General features: G+C 47.4%; 1 protein-coding gene across 2 annotated transcripts in view; it reads left to right on the top strand.

The window, feature by feature from the left end:
• Matn2 (matrilin 2) overlaps window positions 1-19,040 on the top strand; it is a 141,161-nt gene that overhangs the window by 98,392 nt on the left and 23,729 nt on the right. For both annotated transcript variants that reach the window (XM_005316315.4, XM_005316314.5), the window contains exons 8-10: window positions 5,783-5,905; window positions 8,729-8,851; window positions 9,099-9,221. In XM_005316315.4, coding sequence (XP_005316372.2) covers window positions 5,783-5,905; window positions 8,729-8,851; window positions 9,099-9,221 — 369 coding nt within the window. The remainder of the gene's footprint in view (window positions 1-5,782; window positions 5,906-8,728; window positions 8,852-9,098; window positions 9,222-19,040) is intronic.

Genomic DNA, 19,040 nt, shown 5'->3' with positions numbered 1-19,040 from the left:
TTGTTTGTTATTGTTGTTTGTTTGATTTTTCTTACAGTACTAGGGATTGGACCTGGGGGCTTCCTCTGAACTATACCCAAACCCTTTTTATTTTTTTATTTTGAGACAGGATCTTACTAAGTTGTCTCTGCTAGCCTTGAACTTATGATCCTCCTGCCTCAGCCTCCCCAAAGTAGCTGGAATTACAGGGCAAGAGCCACAAAAGATGGCCTTTTGGGGCATGCATATCATGAACTTTTTCCAAAGAGCCTTCCCTTAGTGTACAGTTATGCGTGCTAGGTTGTTTGTGGTCACCTGACCCTGTCATTTGCAGAACTCTCTGGAGCTTCCACTTAGGGATTTATTCTATATGTAACCACCTTCACCTCTTCCTGGCAATAGGTATAGCAGTGTTCTGCTTGGCAGGACTGTCTTTTCAGAACTTTTACTGTCTACCTTTTCTGCAAATCACTGTGGGCTGTATGTATAACTGAATCCAGGTGAGTCTCATTCGGCTTCTAAGCACAGATTGACTTTCATGCTCATTCTAATAAGGGTTAAAGCTTGTTAGGAGGCAGAGGGTTGCAGAGCCCGTATTTTGAAACTGAGCCTGTCTTAAAGAAGATAATTCCCACTGCCCTGCTTGGATATAAAAACCTGGAAACAGTCAAGTAGTAAACGAGAACTTTAATTGAGAGCATTCAAAATGTGAAAACAATTAGGTGGAATATTTTCCATTAGACCACACATGCCTACGGTATGTCAGCGGGTCAACTCTGCTGGCCTGGCTGCTCCCCTCTGCATTGTTGGTACCTTTTTCTAGGCGTGAGTGTGTCAGGGCCTGATTACACCCAGGGAAAATCAGTCACTGGTGGATGCCCATGTGCACTCAGAGCTCTGATGTAGGGGATAATTAGATCTGATACAACTCAGATTCTCATTAGGGTCATTGACTTCCTCTGTGTAACTAATGGAGGGGAAAAGGAAACAAGCTAGGCATGTGGCCATTGGTGGAGACTTTTCTTGAAGCTCTGTATCTCTTACCAATGGTCTAAGATTCCCTCGAGCTCTGCCACTCCCCCCACACCCTGCCTGGAGAGGCTCTGGGAGGAAGAGAAGCCTTCAAGGCAGCGTATGCGTCATTACCAAGGAGGAGGGAGGCTGGGAGCAGCAGTTGGACCACCACAAATTGGCCCACAGTTGGACCCCTTTGCAGGCTGTGGCACTGGCCAGAGCTCCTAATGCCCATTCCTGTATATTCAGTGGTAACAGCTTCATTTCCTCTTTAGCCAGGTGGCCTACTTTTTGCATCCAGGAAAAATAGAATGTGTCCCTAAAAGCCGGTGTCCTCAGCAGCCCTTCTTTGCGTGTCCTGCCTCACCGTGACTTTTTCCATTGTCTTTGCTGGGAACACCCAGCCCTAGACTCCTGAGGTCAGCCTCTCAGAGCCACCCCTGCCTTCATGCTTGCACATTCGATCAATCATGGCAGACAGCTGGAAACAGAAGCAAGTGCTCACGGTCTCTATGGAGCATTACGTGGCAGAAGGAAGTGAAGAAATTGGGCTTAAACTCTGGGGTTTGTTATTAGGAGTCTGATGTCTCTCAAGTGATCTGAGCAATACACATGTCCATCCAGCTCAGGAGATGGCCATTTATGTTTAATAGAGGCTGATGGATGTGGGCTATTTTCAGAACTAATAAGAAATGTGTGTTTCAAAGGAATTTGGTGTCATCCAATTAAACTGCAGGGGAAAAAAAAAAGAGTTCAAGGAAGAATCTTACTGAAGACTCTTGGCCAGGGTTTGTCTTTCTCCTCGTCTGGGCACAGTTTCTCTTCCTGAAGTTGTTGTTTTTGAATTAAGACATTAATTACGAAGGTGGTGATGCCAAGCACAGAGACCAGGGCTGGGTGGCTGTCCCAGTGGAGCCTGGGACTGATATGGTGCTACTCAGATGGTGGCCTCCAGGATTCCTGATTCTGGTACCATGGTGGTGGCTTCCCCATAGACACTCAAAAAAAAAAAAATCAGTGTAAAGTGCCCAGGCTACGCTAAGCCAGGAGATGTGAGGTCCAGTCTTGGCAATGTCACTCGTATCAGCTTTGTCACCTTGGGCTACTTACTTTCTACTTCTCTGGCCCTGAATTTCCTAAATGGAGCAACAGGACTTCTTGCTTCAACATCTTTTTTTTTTTTTTTAAATATCTATCTATCTATCTATCTACATATCTATATGTCTACATATAGATTTAGTTTTATTTATTTATATGTGGTGCTGAGGATCGAACCCAGGGCCTCACATATGCCAGGCAAGTGCTCTACCACTGAGCCATAATTCCAGCCCAGCATCTTCAGTTCAGTTTTCCCAAAACTTTCTCTCTGTTCTGTTAGCTAGCATTATAACTTACTGCCTGAGGTCACTAATCTTTCATGCTTATAGTCTGACCCTTTCAGGTCTCCATCTGAATTGGTATGCACAAAGACTATTTAATTTGTTATCTGACAGTCCTGCCATCTGAGCTCAGGAATTTACTGGACACACTGAACTTTACCAGATCAAGTTACATCCAAGACTGGCTTGTGTGCACCACTTCACAGTTTATGAGGTTCATATGACCAGCTATGGGGTGCATAGGAGGTACTCAAGAAATATTTATTGAATGAATAAATGATTGAATGATTATGTAAGTACCACCCTCAAGGCACTGTGACTCCTGTGTGTAGAGAAAGCCCAAGAGAGCTAGGCTGGTGGTACATCCCTGTAATCCCACTGACCCAGGAGGCTGAGGCAGGAGGATTTCAACTTTGAAGCCAGCCTCAGCAACTTAGCAAGACCCTGTATCAAAATACAAAATAAAAAAAAGAAAACAAAGTGACAATGATTTTGTTGTTGTGGTGGTGATGGTGGTGATGGTGGTGGTGGTGGTAGCTACACATAACATAAAACTTACCATTTTTTAAATTTTTAGTTGTAGATGGACATAATATATTTATTTTATTTTTTTGTGCCTCCCACATGCTAGGCAAGCATTGTACCACTGAGCTATATCCCCAGATTCATTTTAACCATTTTAAAAATGTACATCTCAGTGGTATCAAGTACATTCATATTATCGCACAACCATCCCTACCATCCATCTCCAGAACTTTTTCATCACCCCAGACTGAAACTTTACTTATTGAAAAATAACACCCCATTTCTTCTTCTCTTCATTCTCTGACAATCACCAGTCTGCTCTGTCTCTATGATTTTTCCTGTTCTGAATACCTCATATAAGTGGAATCATCCATTTGTGACTGGCTTATATCACTTAACATAGTGTCTTCAAGTTTTGACCATTTGTAGGATGTCAGAATTTCTTTCTCTTTTAAGGCTGAATCATAATCCAGTGCATGTCTACTTCACTTTTTGTTTATCCATTCATCCATCAGTAGACACTTGGACTGCTCCCACTTCTTGGCTTTTGTATGTTGTGAACCTGTATTTCTATACCTACAAGTGAAATTGCTGCATCATCTGTTCAAGTCAATGTTAAATTTTTGGAGGAACTGCCATGTTGTTTTACACAGTGGCCAAATGCTGACTTTGAAGACTGAGTTTACTGAAGATTATTTCCTTTTCCCCGATGGAGTAATAACATGATTCTCACTTGCCCTGTACTACATGGCCCCAGACCATGGGGCCTTCATGTTCTTTGTGTTTGTCTGTTTGTATGTGGCTGGTGTTTTGTTGCCAGGCCAATTTCTCTCAATCAAAACTCTTTGCACTGGGCGCAGTGGTGCATGACTTTAATCCCAGTGGTTTGGGAAGCTGAGGCAGGAGGATCGCGAGTTCAACAGTGAGGCACTAAACAACTCAGTGAAACCCTGTCCCAAAATAAAATACAAAAAAAGAATGGGGATGTGGCTCAGTGGTTGATTGCCCCTGAGTTCAATTTCTGGTACCCCCAAAACAAAACAAAACAACTCTTTGCTTGTTTCCTGGTACTCATTTCTGTCTTGCACAGGTAAGGTTGTTGATGAGTCCCAAGCAGATGACCTTAAACTACATGCAGATATTCCATTTCTCCTTGTACAGAAGAATGAATTACAGAGAAAATGCTAAGGGTCCAGGACACAAGAAGACAACATTTCTTTTAGGTCAGCCCTTGTGTGCCATGGACTTCTCTTCATGTGCTCAGTCTGCAGTCCTTCTAGGGGACCCCAATAAATTTCTCCTTATGTCTTTTTGGCTAGAGCTAAAACCAATCCCTGACAAAGGAGAATATAGTTGCCTGGCAGACTTACACCAGTTGTGACTCATGCTCTGGAGGGCCACAGTGTTTTAATGGTGTTGTCAAGACAACCAACAGTGTCTGCCACATACCCAGAAGGAGAACAATGCTGTGCAGTTCAACTAATCCCCCTCCCCCAATGAGGTTGGCGGTGACCTTTCCCCTCAACACCAGTCTCTTAAAGACCCTCTATAAGCTCATTTAATTTCCTTTTACAATCCTTCACCTCCTCTGTAAACTGACAGGCATGGGGTCCTGTGATTTTAGCATTTTCTACCAGGAAAACAATTGCTAATTGCCTATCAATTTGGAGCAACTCCCACCTGCTGTCAGAAAAGTGGTTTGGATGGGAGTGAATTTGCCATGGGACAGTAACCTGGGGCAGCATCAGGGATATGAATTCTGAGTTTCATGATATAGACAATATGATGATCAGAGTAAGGTGAAGCACTTGGCACCTTCTCAATGTAACTGCCATTTCCTGACTCCCTTAAGTAGCTGGATATATTGCAAGATTGCCTTTTGTTTATTCTGCCTCATGCCATTCAATGTCATTGTCAGATGTCTCTGCAGACAGAAGCTGTCTCGATGCTGTCAGCCCTAGTGATCAGGTGAAGTCAAGGAAGAGGCTGATTGGATTTCATGAGCTTTTCCATTTTTCTTAGAAGGGGATGGTTGGGTAGTGTGGTCTTCACCCCTGCTTTTAGTTCTTTGACATCAATTTAGTTCAGCTCAATTCAATTGAACCTTGATTTGGTCTTTGTCCATCAGAGGGGAAAAGAAACCAGTGGTGGAGAATCCAGAGGCACAATTCCTGCGTCAGGTTCTTTTTCACAGATGCTCCTGGAAAGCAGGCGCTGTTTTCTCTGTGTTCTGTGGAGCAATGTATTTATTCACTGTTTATCGAAGTTCACCTGTCTCTCCCTCGCCACTGCAAAATCTTCCTCTTCAAGGCCTCCATCTACACTCCCACCTCCAGCCACCCGTTTGAGCCTTCACTGCTCCATCCTGTGGTTTGCAAGGCCCTGTCCTTGTCTGTCCTCATGCTCCAGTCATACTTGAAGATCCCTAAATGTGCCCCCTACCCTTCACTACCAGGCCATGAGCTTGCTATTCCTGAGTTATCACTCTCTGCTTCTTCTGGCTCCATTTACCCGTCTGACTTCTCTCTTCCTTAAGGACTCCTGTTGGCCATCACCTCTTCAAAGATGTTCCTGATCCCCAGGATGCAGGGAGGGCCTCCTCTGTGTTGCCGTGTGTTGTCTAATGACTCTGTTTCCTCATCTGCCTCCTCATGAAAGGACGAAGCCCTGGAGGACAGGGGCCTTGGTCTTGTTCACTCTCCCATTCTTAGTTCAGGGACTGGAACTTGTCGGCATGTGAGTGAATGAATGATCAGTCCCTCGCTCACCTCTGCAGGCAGCACCCACCAGCTCTCTCTCTAGGGCGTGTGATAGCCCCAGAGGCCATCCTCACAGCCCTGGAGAAGCCCAGAGTCTGAAGAAGGGCCTTTCCTCTCTCTCTTCAGGGATCAACTACTGTGCACGGAACAAACCAGGTTGTGAGCATGAATGTGTCAACACAGAGGAAGGCTACTACTGTCGCTGCCGCCGAGGCTACACTCTGGACCCAAATGGCAAGACCTGCAGCCGTGAGTACCCCAGGGGTGCAGGTGTGAATGGACGGGGGCTCCCAGGATCACTAGCAGCCAAGAATTACTGGTGCTCCTGGATTTTCTGTGAGCCTGATGGTCCAACAGACATAAATTTCCCTGCCTGAGTTTTATCATCCATAAAATGGGACCATAAGTGCTGCCTATTTCATAGTGTGGGTTATGAGGATTGAAAGATTCAATTCTAAGTGTCAAATACTTAGAACAGTTTTGCTGGACCCTGTCCTCAATAAGCATTAACTAATATTACTATTTGCTATTAAAAGCAATTACTAAGTTGGCTAGGCATGAATCCAAATCTAAGTTCTGCCACCCACTACATGGGTGACCTTGTACTTAACTTCTCCAAGGTTTGACTTCCCATCTATTCAAAACAGTGAACATAAAAATGGCATTGAAATAAATTAAGCAAAAAAATAAAAATAGCATTGATCCCCCAGCATTGTGATAGGGAATAATTGAAACCATTTCAATCTCTTGGCCCAATGCCTGGTGCAAGGTAAACATCCAACCCAGGATAATGGCTCATATCATGAGGCCTGTGAAAGGGATCAGTGTCCAGGATCAGTTTGGGACAAGAGGCTAGAAGGAATAGACCTCAGAAAGCAACAAGCTCCCCTGGCTGATCCGAGGGCAGAGCTGAGAAACATGGGACTTTCGTGAAGCCTTTTCTTAATTTTCTTGTGTTGGAGCCACAACAAAGCTTCATTTGGTGATGTAAACGCATGGGAACTTCCTGGCCTTGCCAGCTGGATGGTTCCATCATTTTTTATGAGGCACAGTCTCCACCAGCTCTGGCCAGTGGGGTGGGAGCACACGGGTGCTGTGGTAGATCCCTGTGACCCTGGCGCACTGAGAGCTGGGGCTCAGTGACATGGCCAGCGTAGAAGGGGCCCTTTGTGTGGCTTTCCACCCAGCAAGCCACACATCTGCTGCAGCTTTGGAGACAGAGATAGATTGTGAATGAGAACAGTGCAGCTCTTGAACACTTGGACCCTCAACTGCCAGGAGGGGAAGTTTCACAGCTGAAGCATGAGGTCCAGAGCCATCCTCAGGGAAACTTGTTCTCCTTCAGTCTTTAGAGGGAACAAAGTGCCTTGGTTAGGCTTTCTAAGGATGGATCTCAGAGGCCAAAGGGCTATGAATGAGGACATTGGTGTAAAAGCCTGCTCTGGGTTTCTGAGTCCTTCTGAGAAGCCCGTGGGGAGCAGGAGATCTTCCATTCAGTCAGGAGATACCCTCTGCAAAAGGAGATTCCCTTTTTCCTGGAGGCTGGGATCTTCCAGCTGCTGGCCCTGGCTCATTTCCTAGTTAAGGCCATGCATGACTTGGCCTGACCCACCTAGGTTACTGGAGGTCCAGGCCTGTCTGCCTCTCTCTCCCTGCACGCCTTGGGGAACTTAGAAGAACTCAGAGGATGGGCCACACAGGAAGGCCCTAGATCTCTAGGATCTAGTCAACTTGAAGAAAGTATCAACTAAGCCATTTCTCTCCAAGAGTCCCCAGGGAAAGCCACGGTCTTCCACTCTCCCAAGGCTCAGGGAGCCCTTGGCCATATGAGAGCAAGCCCTTAGAAGGCACTCGCTCAGTGTAGGTATTTCATGAGCTCTTTCCATGCACAGCTCTCTTGAGCCTCCCAACACCCCTCTGAGCATTAGTATTCTTATCCTATTCAAAGAATGGGAAACTGTGGCACAAAAAAAATTAGGTCAGTTTCCTGGGGTCCCATGACTGGTTAATGGCAGAACCAGGATGTGAACATGGGCACGTAGCTCCTGAGATCCTACCACACCAGGGGACTGTTCCAGAAGGCACTGGTTCCAGGCTGTACAGGAGTGAAGAGGCTCACTTGGTGGCCCTCCACAAGGCCTTCAGTGTTTGTCCAGTCTCAGGGGGAACTTTCTCCATCCAGGAAATCTGGGAGGCAGCCTGCAGGACCGCTCTGTGGGAGCTGTCCACCACAGCTGTGTGTTTCCTGGCTTTCGGCCCTCGCTGCCCAGGGACCAGATGTGCAATGTTTGGGTGCCAGGATGGGCCACACAGGCAGGCCCAGGCTTTGGTTTGTTTTCTGAATTTGGGTGTCCTGATGATGAGGCTTTTTTGTTGTTGTTTTAAAATCACAATTTTCTTTTTTATTTTTCAAGTAGAAGTGAAACTAAGCACTACTTGATGACAATAATAACAGACATTCATTAAGTGGTTGCTGTGTGCCAGCTACCATTCTAAGGGCTTTCCATGGATCATCTCCTCTAACTCTCACTGCATCTCTATCAGAAGCAGCCATTATCTCCATTTCTCAAGTCAGAAGATGATGGCACAGAGAGGTCAGGTCATTGCTCAGCAGCCTCAGCAAGGGAGTGGTGGAAGCAGGACTTGGTCCCAAGTGGTATGATGCCAGACCCTCATTCTTAAGTGCCACTCCATCAGCAGTGTGGCTTTGGGCAGGAACCTTTGACCTTCCTGAACCTCACTTTCCTCTCTGAATACAAAATCGTTTCTGTTCGCAGTATCACTCAACACGGAGGCGGCAGACTCGGCATGCTAAGGCCCTGGCCCAGAGTGCCGCTGCCTTTATCATCAGGGACAGCATTTCCCAGTCGTTCAGCTGTATGCACTTTCTCATCAACTAAGAGATGGACAGGAAAACAAGCAGGGCTGATTTGCCCGAGAGGCTGGGGGTATGGGGTAGAATGGAACCACCTTCGGGGCTCTGCCACTGAGAAGGCTTTGTTTTTCAATCCCTTGGCTGGTGGGGTGTTGCCCTCTCAGTCCCTTTATGTTTCTGTGTTTGGCATAATGCAGGGGTGGACCACTGCGCTCAGCAGGACCATGGCTGTGAGCAGCTGTGCCTGAACACGGAGGAGTCCTTCGTCTGCCAGTGCTCAGAAGGCTTCCTCATCAACGAGGACCTCAAGACCTGCTCCAGTGAGTCCCTGTCTGCCCCTCCTTGGTAGGGAAGGGTTTGCAACAGGAGTAAAATGTGCAGTTGCTGCAGAGGATGGCAGGTCGTGCATGGCCCTTTTTTCCTCTGCGAGGGACCTTGTGGGGTCATCTGTTGGGGACTGCATGCCTTCAGGGGTGGCCAGCATGATGGTCACTTGATTTCTGTTAGCGTGGCCCAAAGCCTCACTGGCAGGGCCCCTGGGACCTCACCTGGCTTTTGGCTTTGCAGGGGTGGATTACTGCCTGCTAAGTGACCACGGTTGTGAATACTCTTGCGTCAACACGGACAGATCCTTTGCCTGTCAGTGTCCCGAGGGACATGTGCTCCGCAGCGATGGCAAGACCTGTGCAAGTGAGTCCCATCATGCTTGAGGTCCTGAGGCACACAGGACCTGGCACAAGCCTTCTGTGGGTGTGGGTGTGCTGATGACATGTGTGTGGGCCTGTGCATCCTCTTTCCTGCCTCCACTGGGCCCTTGTGAATGAGTGTGACTATATCTCTTAGCCATCTGGGCCCTGCCTCTCCCTCTGTCCCAGGTTCCCTTCCCCCACTCCCTGACACAGCTCTGGATCTTTCCACAGTCTGCCTCGATACTATTTTGAAACTGGACAGAGTCCTAGTTCTTAGCTTTCTCCTACAGTTTGAATATGTTCCCTCTGAAATCCATGTTGAAATTCAACTGCTGTTGCAGCAGGCTTGAGAGATGGAGACCTTCAAAGGTGATTAGGTTGTCACAAGGCATGAATGCCTTTTCCATAGCAGAGGGTTAATTCTCAAGGGAGTGGGTTAGTTATGGAGAGAACAGCTGTCATAAAGCAAGACTGGCTCCTTTGTCCCCCTCTTTTGCATGTGCTCTCTTGCACTTTTCCACCATGAAATAAAGCAGGATGAGGTCCCCGCCAGAAGCTGCACCATGCTCCCTCTTGAACTTGGCAGCCTCCAGAACCATGAGCTTGCTAAACCTCTGTCCCTTCTAATCATTCTAAATAACAACCATGAACTAAGAAAATGCACCAAGATGCTCTCTCTGCTCCACCTGCAGCCATCCTGCCTTGCATATGGATAATCACTGGGGCCACTTGCTGGCTCTGGCTGGCTGTGTGCTGGGCACTGTGCTAGCACATGCCTTGTCCCTTCCAGGACAGATGAGGAAACTGCAGCTCCGATTAAGGAAAGAGACCTAGGTTCCCCTGCTATGAAGTGGGGGTTTGCATTCCGCTCTGTGTGACTTCAGAGTCAGTTCTGGGTGGAGGAGAGGCTCCTAAGAAACCTTTTGCCCCCTCCCTGATGGTCTCCCAGCACATGGAGGGGTTGGCAGTTGTCTGAGTACATGTTTCCCTTGGCTGTTCCTAACCCCTGTCTCCATTTAACATATATGAATATATACATGATCCCCGATAGCCTTCTCTGCAGCTGATTTGCTGCCCTGCCGTCCCCTTTCCTTGGACCAAGATAATGAACTGAAAAAGGTGGTCATTTTGAGAAAAGCCATGGAGGAAAAAAAAGACCATAATTTACCTGCCCAGTTGCCTCCCAGACTGCTACTGTAGCCAGCTCAAGGAGGGACTGGGCACTGGGGGTTCAGAAAAGGGTGAGTGTGTCAAATAGCATCTCCACCTGACGACAGGCCAAAGGCGGACACAAGGGGATTTGTGGGTTTAATTCTCCACCATAATCTTAGCTTATACGTGCCCTTCCTTTGTCCTCCTCTTTACTGTGATCATCAGGAACTGAGCATAAGATGGTTGCAGGACTTCTAAAAAATTCTCACAGACCCTTCCAAACCCGTGCAGCCCCCCTCCTTTCAATGTCTTGCTTTTCCTACATCTGTTTTATGCCTTCACTACTTTGAAATGTTGCCCGTTTTCTTATTTAATTGTGGGTTCATAACTTATGGCACAGTGACATCATCTTATGAGTAATTAAAAATGAATTTGGATGCTTATACATGGTTGGATCTATATGAGAACTTTTATCAGATGGGTTAGCCCTGTCCTCAGGAACGGCACAGGAGAGACACTTTATCCTCTAGAGCTTCCCCTGATTGTAGACGTTCTACCTATTTTGGAATGATCCAGTCTGACTGCCCTGTTCTGTAATGGTGGGCTAGGTTTTCACTGTGGCATAGCTGATGGGGATGGGGATGCTTGTTCCCCAGCCCTTCGTCAGGTGACACAGAGATAGATGACATAACTATTCCTTTTGGTAAATCCTGCTGGGCAGTGGATGGGAGCCAGCTGGGGTCAGTCTGGCTCCGTAGCTGAGGGCCTCCTTGGCCTGAATAAAGGCAGCCTCCACTCAGAGCCTTGACAGCAGATGGTCTGAAGAGCCCCTCACTGGCCTTCCAGAAAGTTCTCTGAAACATGGAGCTAAGGCCTAGGTTGTTGGGCCCTTGGGTACAAGTGGACACTGTGGTCCTTACACCCTTCTGGGCACCTTGGCTCTCTGGGTTTGGAGTGAAGCCTGTCCTTCCTTCCTCTCAGCTCTCTGGCCCTCAAGCACTGATCATTCAGATTTGGGTAGAGCATTGGGGTAGATTCTTCCACCAGCTGAGAGGTCCCCCACTGCTGAGGTAGACTTTGTACAAGGGCCTCCCAGCACCAAGAAAGACTCCGTGGACCGGATGTGCATGGAGTGCCTAGTCTATTGGCCCGTGAGCTCCTGGAGGTCAGAGGTTGGAAAGCTTGGTCTTATCTGGAGTCAGAGCTCCCAAGGGCTCAATAAAGTAAACCAAGTGGGCAAGTGAGTAGACAGACCAGCCGCGTTTCCATCCCATGGCCCTGGTACATGGTTTACTACCAGCTCAATAACCTTCAATGACTCCCCGCTGTCTTCTAGGGTAGATTTCCAATTGCCTTCCTTGGGGTGGCTGTATGGGAGACACCCCTCCTCTGCCTCTTTAACACTGCCTTCCTGGGCTTCAGCCAAAGTGGCAAGTCCTCTATTCTCTGAGCAGACCCTGCACCTTCCAGCCGATCCCGTCTCCACTTAGGGATGTTCTCCTTACTCCTCACCCTACCATGGAAACCCAGTGTCACCATCACCAGTGTCACCCCCCCCCATTGGGAACTTCCTCTTCCTCTTTACCGACGGGGTGCCCCTTTCCTCCTGCCATTCCCAGGCTCACTGGGGACCTTTCTGCTTGCTCTCCTACCTGGCCTCCCCCGTGGCTCTCTGCAGACATCTGAGAAATAGCATGGCAGAACATAAAGCGTATTGAACTGGGACCCCAAAGATTAAATCTGGTCACTCTTACCCTGGGCAAGGGAGTTGGCCCTCTCTGGGTCTGATGGTTCATCTGTAAACTAGAAATGATCATTCCTCTCTCTCTCTCTCTCTCTCTCCCTCCCTCCCTCGCTCCCCTGCATCCACTGAGGGCTCCTGTGGCACAGGGAGAGCTATTCATCAGAATTCTTTATGAACTTGTAGAGTGATGGGAACCCCTAAGTGCCCTTGTCAGGATCTGACTTCCTACCATCAGACTGCCCTGCACTGAGGAGAGGCCAGAGGAGGCGCCCTGCATTGCTGCCTGAAGATCCTTCTCTCAGGTCCAGGCCTGCCCTCCTTGGCCAGGCCCTAGAAACCCACCATCCTGGAAAGGGTTGGACTCTGGAGTCCATGGTCTGTCCTAGGGGCGGCCCTCCCTCTGGCTGTGGAGGATGCTAAGGGGGGGGGGATCTAAGTACCAGCCTTAGGGCCCTAGGGATTTGGTTGGCCATGCTCCCAGTCCAGCTACCTCAGGTTGATCTGCAAAGACTTGTTTAGGCCTGAGGCACCTAGCTTGGCCTCCCAGGGATGATGCAGCCCTGAGCCAGGCGAGGGGAGTATCTTCGTCTTCTCAGGCTGCCATGACAAAATGCCACAGATGGGGCATTGTTTCTTAACCACAGAAATGTATTTCTCACAGTTCTGGAGTCTGGAAGTCTGAGGTCAGGGTGCCAGCAAGGTCAGGTTGTGGTGAGAGCCTCGCTCCTTTCTTGCAGACAGCCAGCATCTCTGGCTGTGTCCTCACATGTCAGAGGGGAGAGAAAGAGAGTGTGCACATAAGAGAACTAGTGAGCTCTGACGCGGTAAGAGGGCACTAATACCATTGGAACTGAGCCCCACCCTCATGACCTTGTCTAAGCCTTTTCAGCTTCCAAAGTGCCCACCTCCACATACCACTGCATCCCAGTATAGGGAGTCAGCATGTGAATTTGGGCATGGGCCACTGGGCAGTAGGAAACCAGGGGTGAGGGAAGAGGACCACCCTCACCATGGTGCAATTGAAGGAACATTAGAGGCCATTCCTTGCTTTTGTGGGAAGCCAGCACAGGGAAAAAAATGATGTCCCCAACATGCCTGGGGGTCAATGGCAGAACCAGAACTAGAACCCGGGTCCACTGATTTCAGATCTCTTGCCCATTGTGAGATATTCACAAAAATGGACATTTCAGTTCAGCTGTTTCTCAGTATGACAAAAGTTCATATAGAGGTAGCAAAGGATTGGTTGCTCCTAGTTTTGTTTTGTTTAAAATATTTTCTTGCTCGTTGATGGACCTTGATTTTTGTTTACTTTTTCATACGTGGTACTGAGAATTGAACCCAGTGCCTCTCCTATGTTCAGCAAGCATCCTACCTCTGAACTACAGGCCAGCTCACTGCTCCTACTTTTATTATAAGAAAGCCAGGAAATGGGGCTGGGGATGTGGCTCAAGCGGTAGCGTGCTCGCCTGGTGTGCATGCGGCCCGGGTTCGATCCTCAGCACCACATACCAACAAAGATGTTGTGTCCACCGAGAACTGAAAAATAAATATTGAAATTCTCTCTCTCTCCTCTAAAAAAATAAAATAAAATAAAATAAAGAAAAAGAAAGCCAGGAAATGCTGTCAGCCTTTAGTTGCCTTTTTGGCAGGGGGCCACCATGGCCGTCTCCCTCTGGGACTGAGTTGGTTTTAATAACTTCATATGTGGAGCCCCAGACCTAGGGTCTATCACCCACAGAGGTGCTAGTGCATAGAACACGTGACCCCACCATTGCTGCCCCACAGACCTGTGAAACTCACCAGATATGTAATCCAGATGTGGGCAGCAATTTGTGTCAACCATGAAAACCTGAGCTACCTCTAGAAACTTATCATCATCCTCATCACAAATTGCAGACCTCATTTTCGGTACAGCTAGGGTGATCTGCCTCCTCATGTGGGAAAGGAAGATGATCTTTTCTTTGGGAAATGTTTTCTTCCCACCTCCTAAGACCTCTTGTAAGCCCCTTACCTGTTCCTCTTAAGCAATGGTTCCTAATTGAGCCTCTCACTCCTTTCTTGGAACTGGAGTCTGGTTACTTTCTTAAGGTCTTGTTTTTTTATTCTTTTTTTTGTACTGGGGATTGAACCCAGGGGCATTTAATCACTGAGCCACATCCTGAGCCCTTTTTTTGTAGTTTAGTTAGAGACAGGGTCTTACTAAGTTGCTTAGGGCCTTACTAAATTGCTAAGGCTGGCTTTGAACTTGTGATCCTCCTGTCTCAGCCTCCAAAGCTGCTGGGATTATAGGCATGTGCTACCATGCCTGGCTGGTTTTTTTATTCTTATTCTCTACAAGTATTTACTGTGCACCTGCAGTGTGCTTTTTGCCAGGGATCCCTGGTATTGACACAGATTTATTTTTTGCCCTATATTGTTTTCTGCCCAGTTGAAGTTTAAAGTTTCACTGGGGTCAGTGTGCACACCTGTAATCCCAGTAGCTTGGGAGGCTGAGGCAGGAGGATCACAAGTTCAAAGCCAGCTTCAGCAACAGTGAGGCACTAAGCAATTAGTGAGACCCTGTCTAAATAAAATACAAAAAAAAAAGTCTTGGGATGTGGCTCAATGGGTGTGTTCCCCTGAGTAAAATCTCTGGTACCTCCCCTCAAATTTTTTAAAGTTTCTCTGGGAAGAGGGATATTAAGGACATATCATCTTTTGAGGCAGTGAGAATTGGGGAAATATGTGTAGGAGAAGCCACGGGAGTGTGTGGCAGGGTGATCGTCCCCAGGTCTAGACATTAATCCAACACTAGAGATTGAGTGGAGAATCTGACCAGAGGTGGAGTAGAAAAGCTAACCAGCACATGCCGGCCCAGGGTCCAGATGTGAACTGCAGGGAGATTAGCATTCGGGTGCTCAGTACCGAGTATTCTGAGAGGGAGCCATCGGACACAGGCAAGACATATCACCTAAAGCACTGAGGGATACAGGAAACTGTCTGGACACAGGCCTCCCTTGAGCAAACTTTTAGCTTGTCTCCTGGGAATCTACCTGCCAAGCAGGATGACTAGAGGGTGTGCAGCTGGACCAGGAAACAGAATCCATAGATTTTTGATCTGCTCTTCCTTCTGCCCCCAGCATAGCCAAGGCAAATCACCTGTGCAGGTTCAGCGGCCTTGGAAAAGACCCTGCCTCTCCCTGACCATCAGTTTTCTTATCTCTTAAAAAAAAAAAAAAGACAGGGGTGGGGGCAGGGGAGGGGAGGCCCTGGATCAATGCATTTCCAGGGTCTCTTCCAGTCCCCAAGTAGAAGCAGTACCTGGCACAGAGTAAGTGTTCCATAAACACGTGCTGAACAAATGCAGCCATCCTTGGTGTGCCCACCATGGTCCCCCAGGCTGAAGACTCCCCGGTTGTGGTGAGATGGTGGCTCTCTTCCTCCACCTGGTGGGAGCCATTGTAGCACTGCTCCACAGGGGAGTATTTGTGGAGAAACTGACCTCAAGTTGATTTCCAGACTTAGTAGAAAGCACTGGAACCTAGGGCCAGGGAGTTAACTGTAATGCACCTTTGGCCGTCTCTCATTTTCTAAATGTGGTTCTCTGAATTTGTAAGTGGCTCAGAACATCCCCAACATGCAGAAATGGAACATTTTGCTGAATAAATGAGAATTATGCATTCTGCAAGGCTGATGTGTGGGAAAGAGGGGGGGAGCCCAGCTGACCACCAGCATCCACGCCCCCCGGGAACTTCATTGGGAACATCTGCATAAAACCCTGTGACGTGGATTTAATTACCCTTGGTTTTAGAGTAGAAAATTGAGGAAACATGTTCTTTTATTCAACAGCCCTTTTCTGGGGGCTGTTGTGTGCCAGGCATTCTTTATTCTCTATTTCCATCTCTATTCTGGAAATGGAGAGGAGGACAGAGTCTGTGGTCTGTTGGGGCATCAGAGCCCACGTAGTCTTGGCCTGTTTTAGACAGCTCTTGCGTCACTGTGACCCAAAGACCTGACAAGAACAATTAGAGGAGGAAAAGTTTATTTGGATCGTGATTTCAGAGGTTTAGTCTATGGTCAGTTGACTCGGTGTCTCTGTGCCCAAGGATAGGCAGATCATCATGGTGGAAGGGCCTAGCAATGAGAAAAGCAGTGAGAGAACTCTGTTTATCAGGGGCAAAATACAAACTCAAAAGGCATGCCCCCAGCGACCACCTCCTCCAGCCACGTTCTGCCTGCCTACAGGTACCACCCAGCTAATCCAGACGAGTGGATTAATCTACTGATGAGGTTAAAGCTCTCCTAATCTAATCGTTTCGCCTCTGAACCTTCTTGCATTGTCTCACACATGAGCTTTCATGGGGGGGACACCTCATATCTAAACCATAACATAGCCCACGAGGAGAGGACCCAGACCAACCCCAAATCACATAAATTGATGTTCAACTACAATTTGATACACTGAAAAGGGCAAATACATGGAACTTGGAGATCTTTGTGGAGAGACCAGGGTGGTGAGCTGGAAAAAGAGCAAAAGGTGACTCAGGAGAGGACAGTGGAGGAGGAAGAGCCTTTGGGGGAGGGAAGACTGTGCAAAACTCTAAAGCCAAGGGGACAGTGGGGGTGGTGAGGTTGGAGGGCAGTTGTGCCAGCCCTGTCAAGGACTTCCTGTCTTACTGGAATTCAAAAAGCATTCACGGGTCCTAGGCAGGGAGAAGGGTGATGTGAGCAGATTTGCATCTTGCAAAGAGCACCCAGGGATCCATGGGGAGGACCGACTATAGAGAGTTGAGATGTGGAGATCAGTTAGTAGTTGATATAACAACCCAAGAGAAAGATGAGGGCTTTTGCTCCATGATGGTGGAGGAAAAATAATTGGGACACTTGAGAAGGTTGCTAAATATAAGTTTTGGGTCCACTGACAACATCTTACCCCTGGGGGTTTAACAGAATCATCGATGGGACTTTTAAAAAAATCCGAAGACCCAGGCAGCACCCCAGACACCCTGAATTAGAAACCATGACAGAGACTATCCTACATTGTTGGTGGGAGTAGAGATTGAAATAACTTCCTTGAAGAATACCTTAGAAATATTTATTAATTTTTAATGTTCAGACCCTTTGTCCAGGCAATTCCACATCCGGGTGTATTTTTTGGATATATCTTTATATCATATGCAAAACTATGTGTGCAAAAATATTTATTACAATAGTGTTTATAATAGCAAAAGACTAGGAACCACCTAGGTGTCTATCAAATAAGAGACTGGTTAAATGAATTGCAATGCAATCTTTAAAAATGATGATGTTGGATGTTTTTTATTTGTTCTTTTTAAATATACTTGACAGTAGAGTGTATTTGGACATATTATACATACGTGAAGTATAACTTAGAATCCCATTCTTGTGGTTGTACATGATGTGAAGTTACACTGGTCATGTGTTCATATATGAATATAAGAAAGTTATATCGGGTTCATTCTACTGTCTTTTCCTATCCCCTATCGCTATCCTTCCCTTCCCTTTACTTCATTCCCCTTTGTCTAATCCAATGAATTTCTATTCTTCCCCCATCCCTTATTGTGTGTTAGCATTTATATATCAGAGAGAACAGAACATTCAGCCTTTGATTTGGGGGGATTGGCTTATTTTACTTAGCATAATAGTCTCCATTCCATCCATTTACTGGCAAATGCCATAATTTCATTATTCCTTTAAAAATTTTTTTTGTAGTTGTAAATGCACAGAATGCCTTTATTTGTTTATTTTTATATTTGTTTTGGGTACCAGCAAATGAACTCAGGGACACTCGACCTCTGAGTCACATCCCCAGCCCTATTTTGTATTTTATTTAGAGACAGGGTTTCACTGAGTTGCTTCGTGCCTCACTTTTGCTGAGGCTGGCTTTGAACTCTCAATCCCCCTGGAAGAACTAAAGCTGTTTTATTACCTTGGAAAATAGAATATTCCTATTAGAAATGCATGGCGGTGCGGGGTGCGGGAAGCTTGCCTCCAATAGCCCATGCCCCGTTGCTGGACGCTTGGGGCTGTTTTGCGTTTTCACTATTACAAACAGTGCTGCCACACACGACTTGGGAAATATTTCCCTTCACATTATGCAAGGGTGTCTATAGGAGAGAGTTCCAGAAGTGAAGCTACTAGGTTAGAGGTGCATTTTGGAACTCTGGTAGGTACTGCAGGAGGTTCTGGTGATCCTCTGGGAGTGAGAGCTCACCCTCTCTACTCTATTAATCAGGTGCTCTGAGGGGAGGACAGCAGTTTTTTGTAAAAACTCTACACATGCTGGGTTTTTTCCCCCCAGCGGGCTATTGCTGAAGATCAAACCCAGGGCTTTATGCACACTAGGCAAGCGCTCTACCACTGTGCTGTACCCACTAGGCCTCCCCACATGCTTTTAAAGCATGCACACAACAAAAATTCCCAACAGCTACTAGTCTGAAAGCCCAGGAGAACTGAGCAACTGGGCTGGGAGCTCGTGGCCTGTAGCCAAGGGTGAAGACATGCCCCGTGGGCACATGGCTTCTTCCTCTGCTGCCCCTGATAAGGGAAAGCAGTGCCCATCTGCTAGATGCAGACTGGAGTCACCCTGGCTCAGGAAAGCCTGGGGTTCAGCAGCTTTTAGGTCTGATGGGGGAGACTCCCACCGCTCTTCCAGAGGAATAACTAAGCTGAAGCTAAGAGGGCAGGGTGGGGGGAGGAAGAGCATGCTCAGAGGGGTCTGGATTATGGCTTGGCAGGGCCAGCTGGCCTGGAAGAACTATAGCTATTTTATTAGCTTGGAAATAGAGTATCCTTATTAGAGATGCATGGGGGTGGGGGTGGGGTGTGCGGGAAGCTTGCCCCAACCGCAAGCCAGCCAGCCATCTGTGTTATGGATCACTCAGTTGTACTTTCCACTACGTGAGGAACTACCCCAAGCCGTGG

Source organism: Ictidomys tridecemlineatus, chromosome 7 (genome assembly GCF_052094955.1).
Source record: "Ictidomys tridecemlineatus isolate mIctTri1 chromosome 7, mIctTri1.hap1, whole genome shotgun sequence".
In the NCBI taxonomy this organism is placed as follows: Eukaryota; Metazoa; Chordata; class Mammalia; order Rodentia; family Sciuridae; genus Ictidomys; species Ictidomys tridecemlineatus.
The sequence above is the reverse complement of the archived record's forward strand: the minus strand, read 5'-3'. Positions and strand labels throughout refer to the sequence as shown.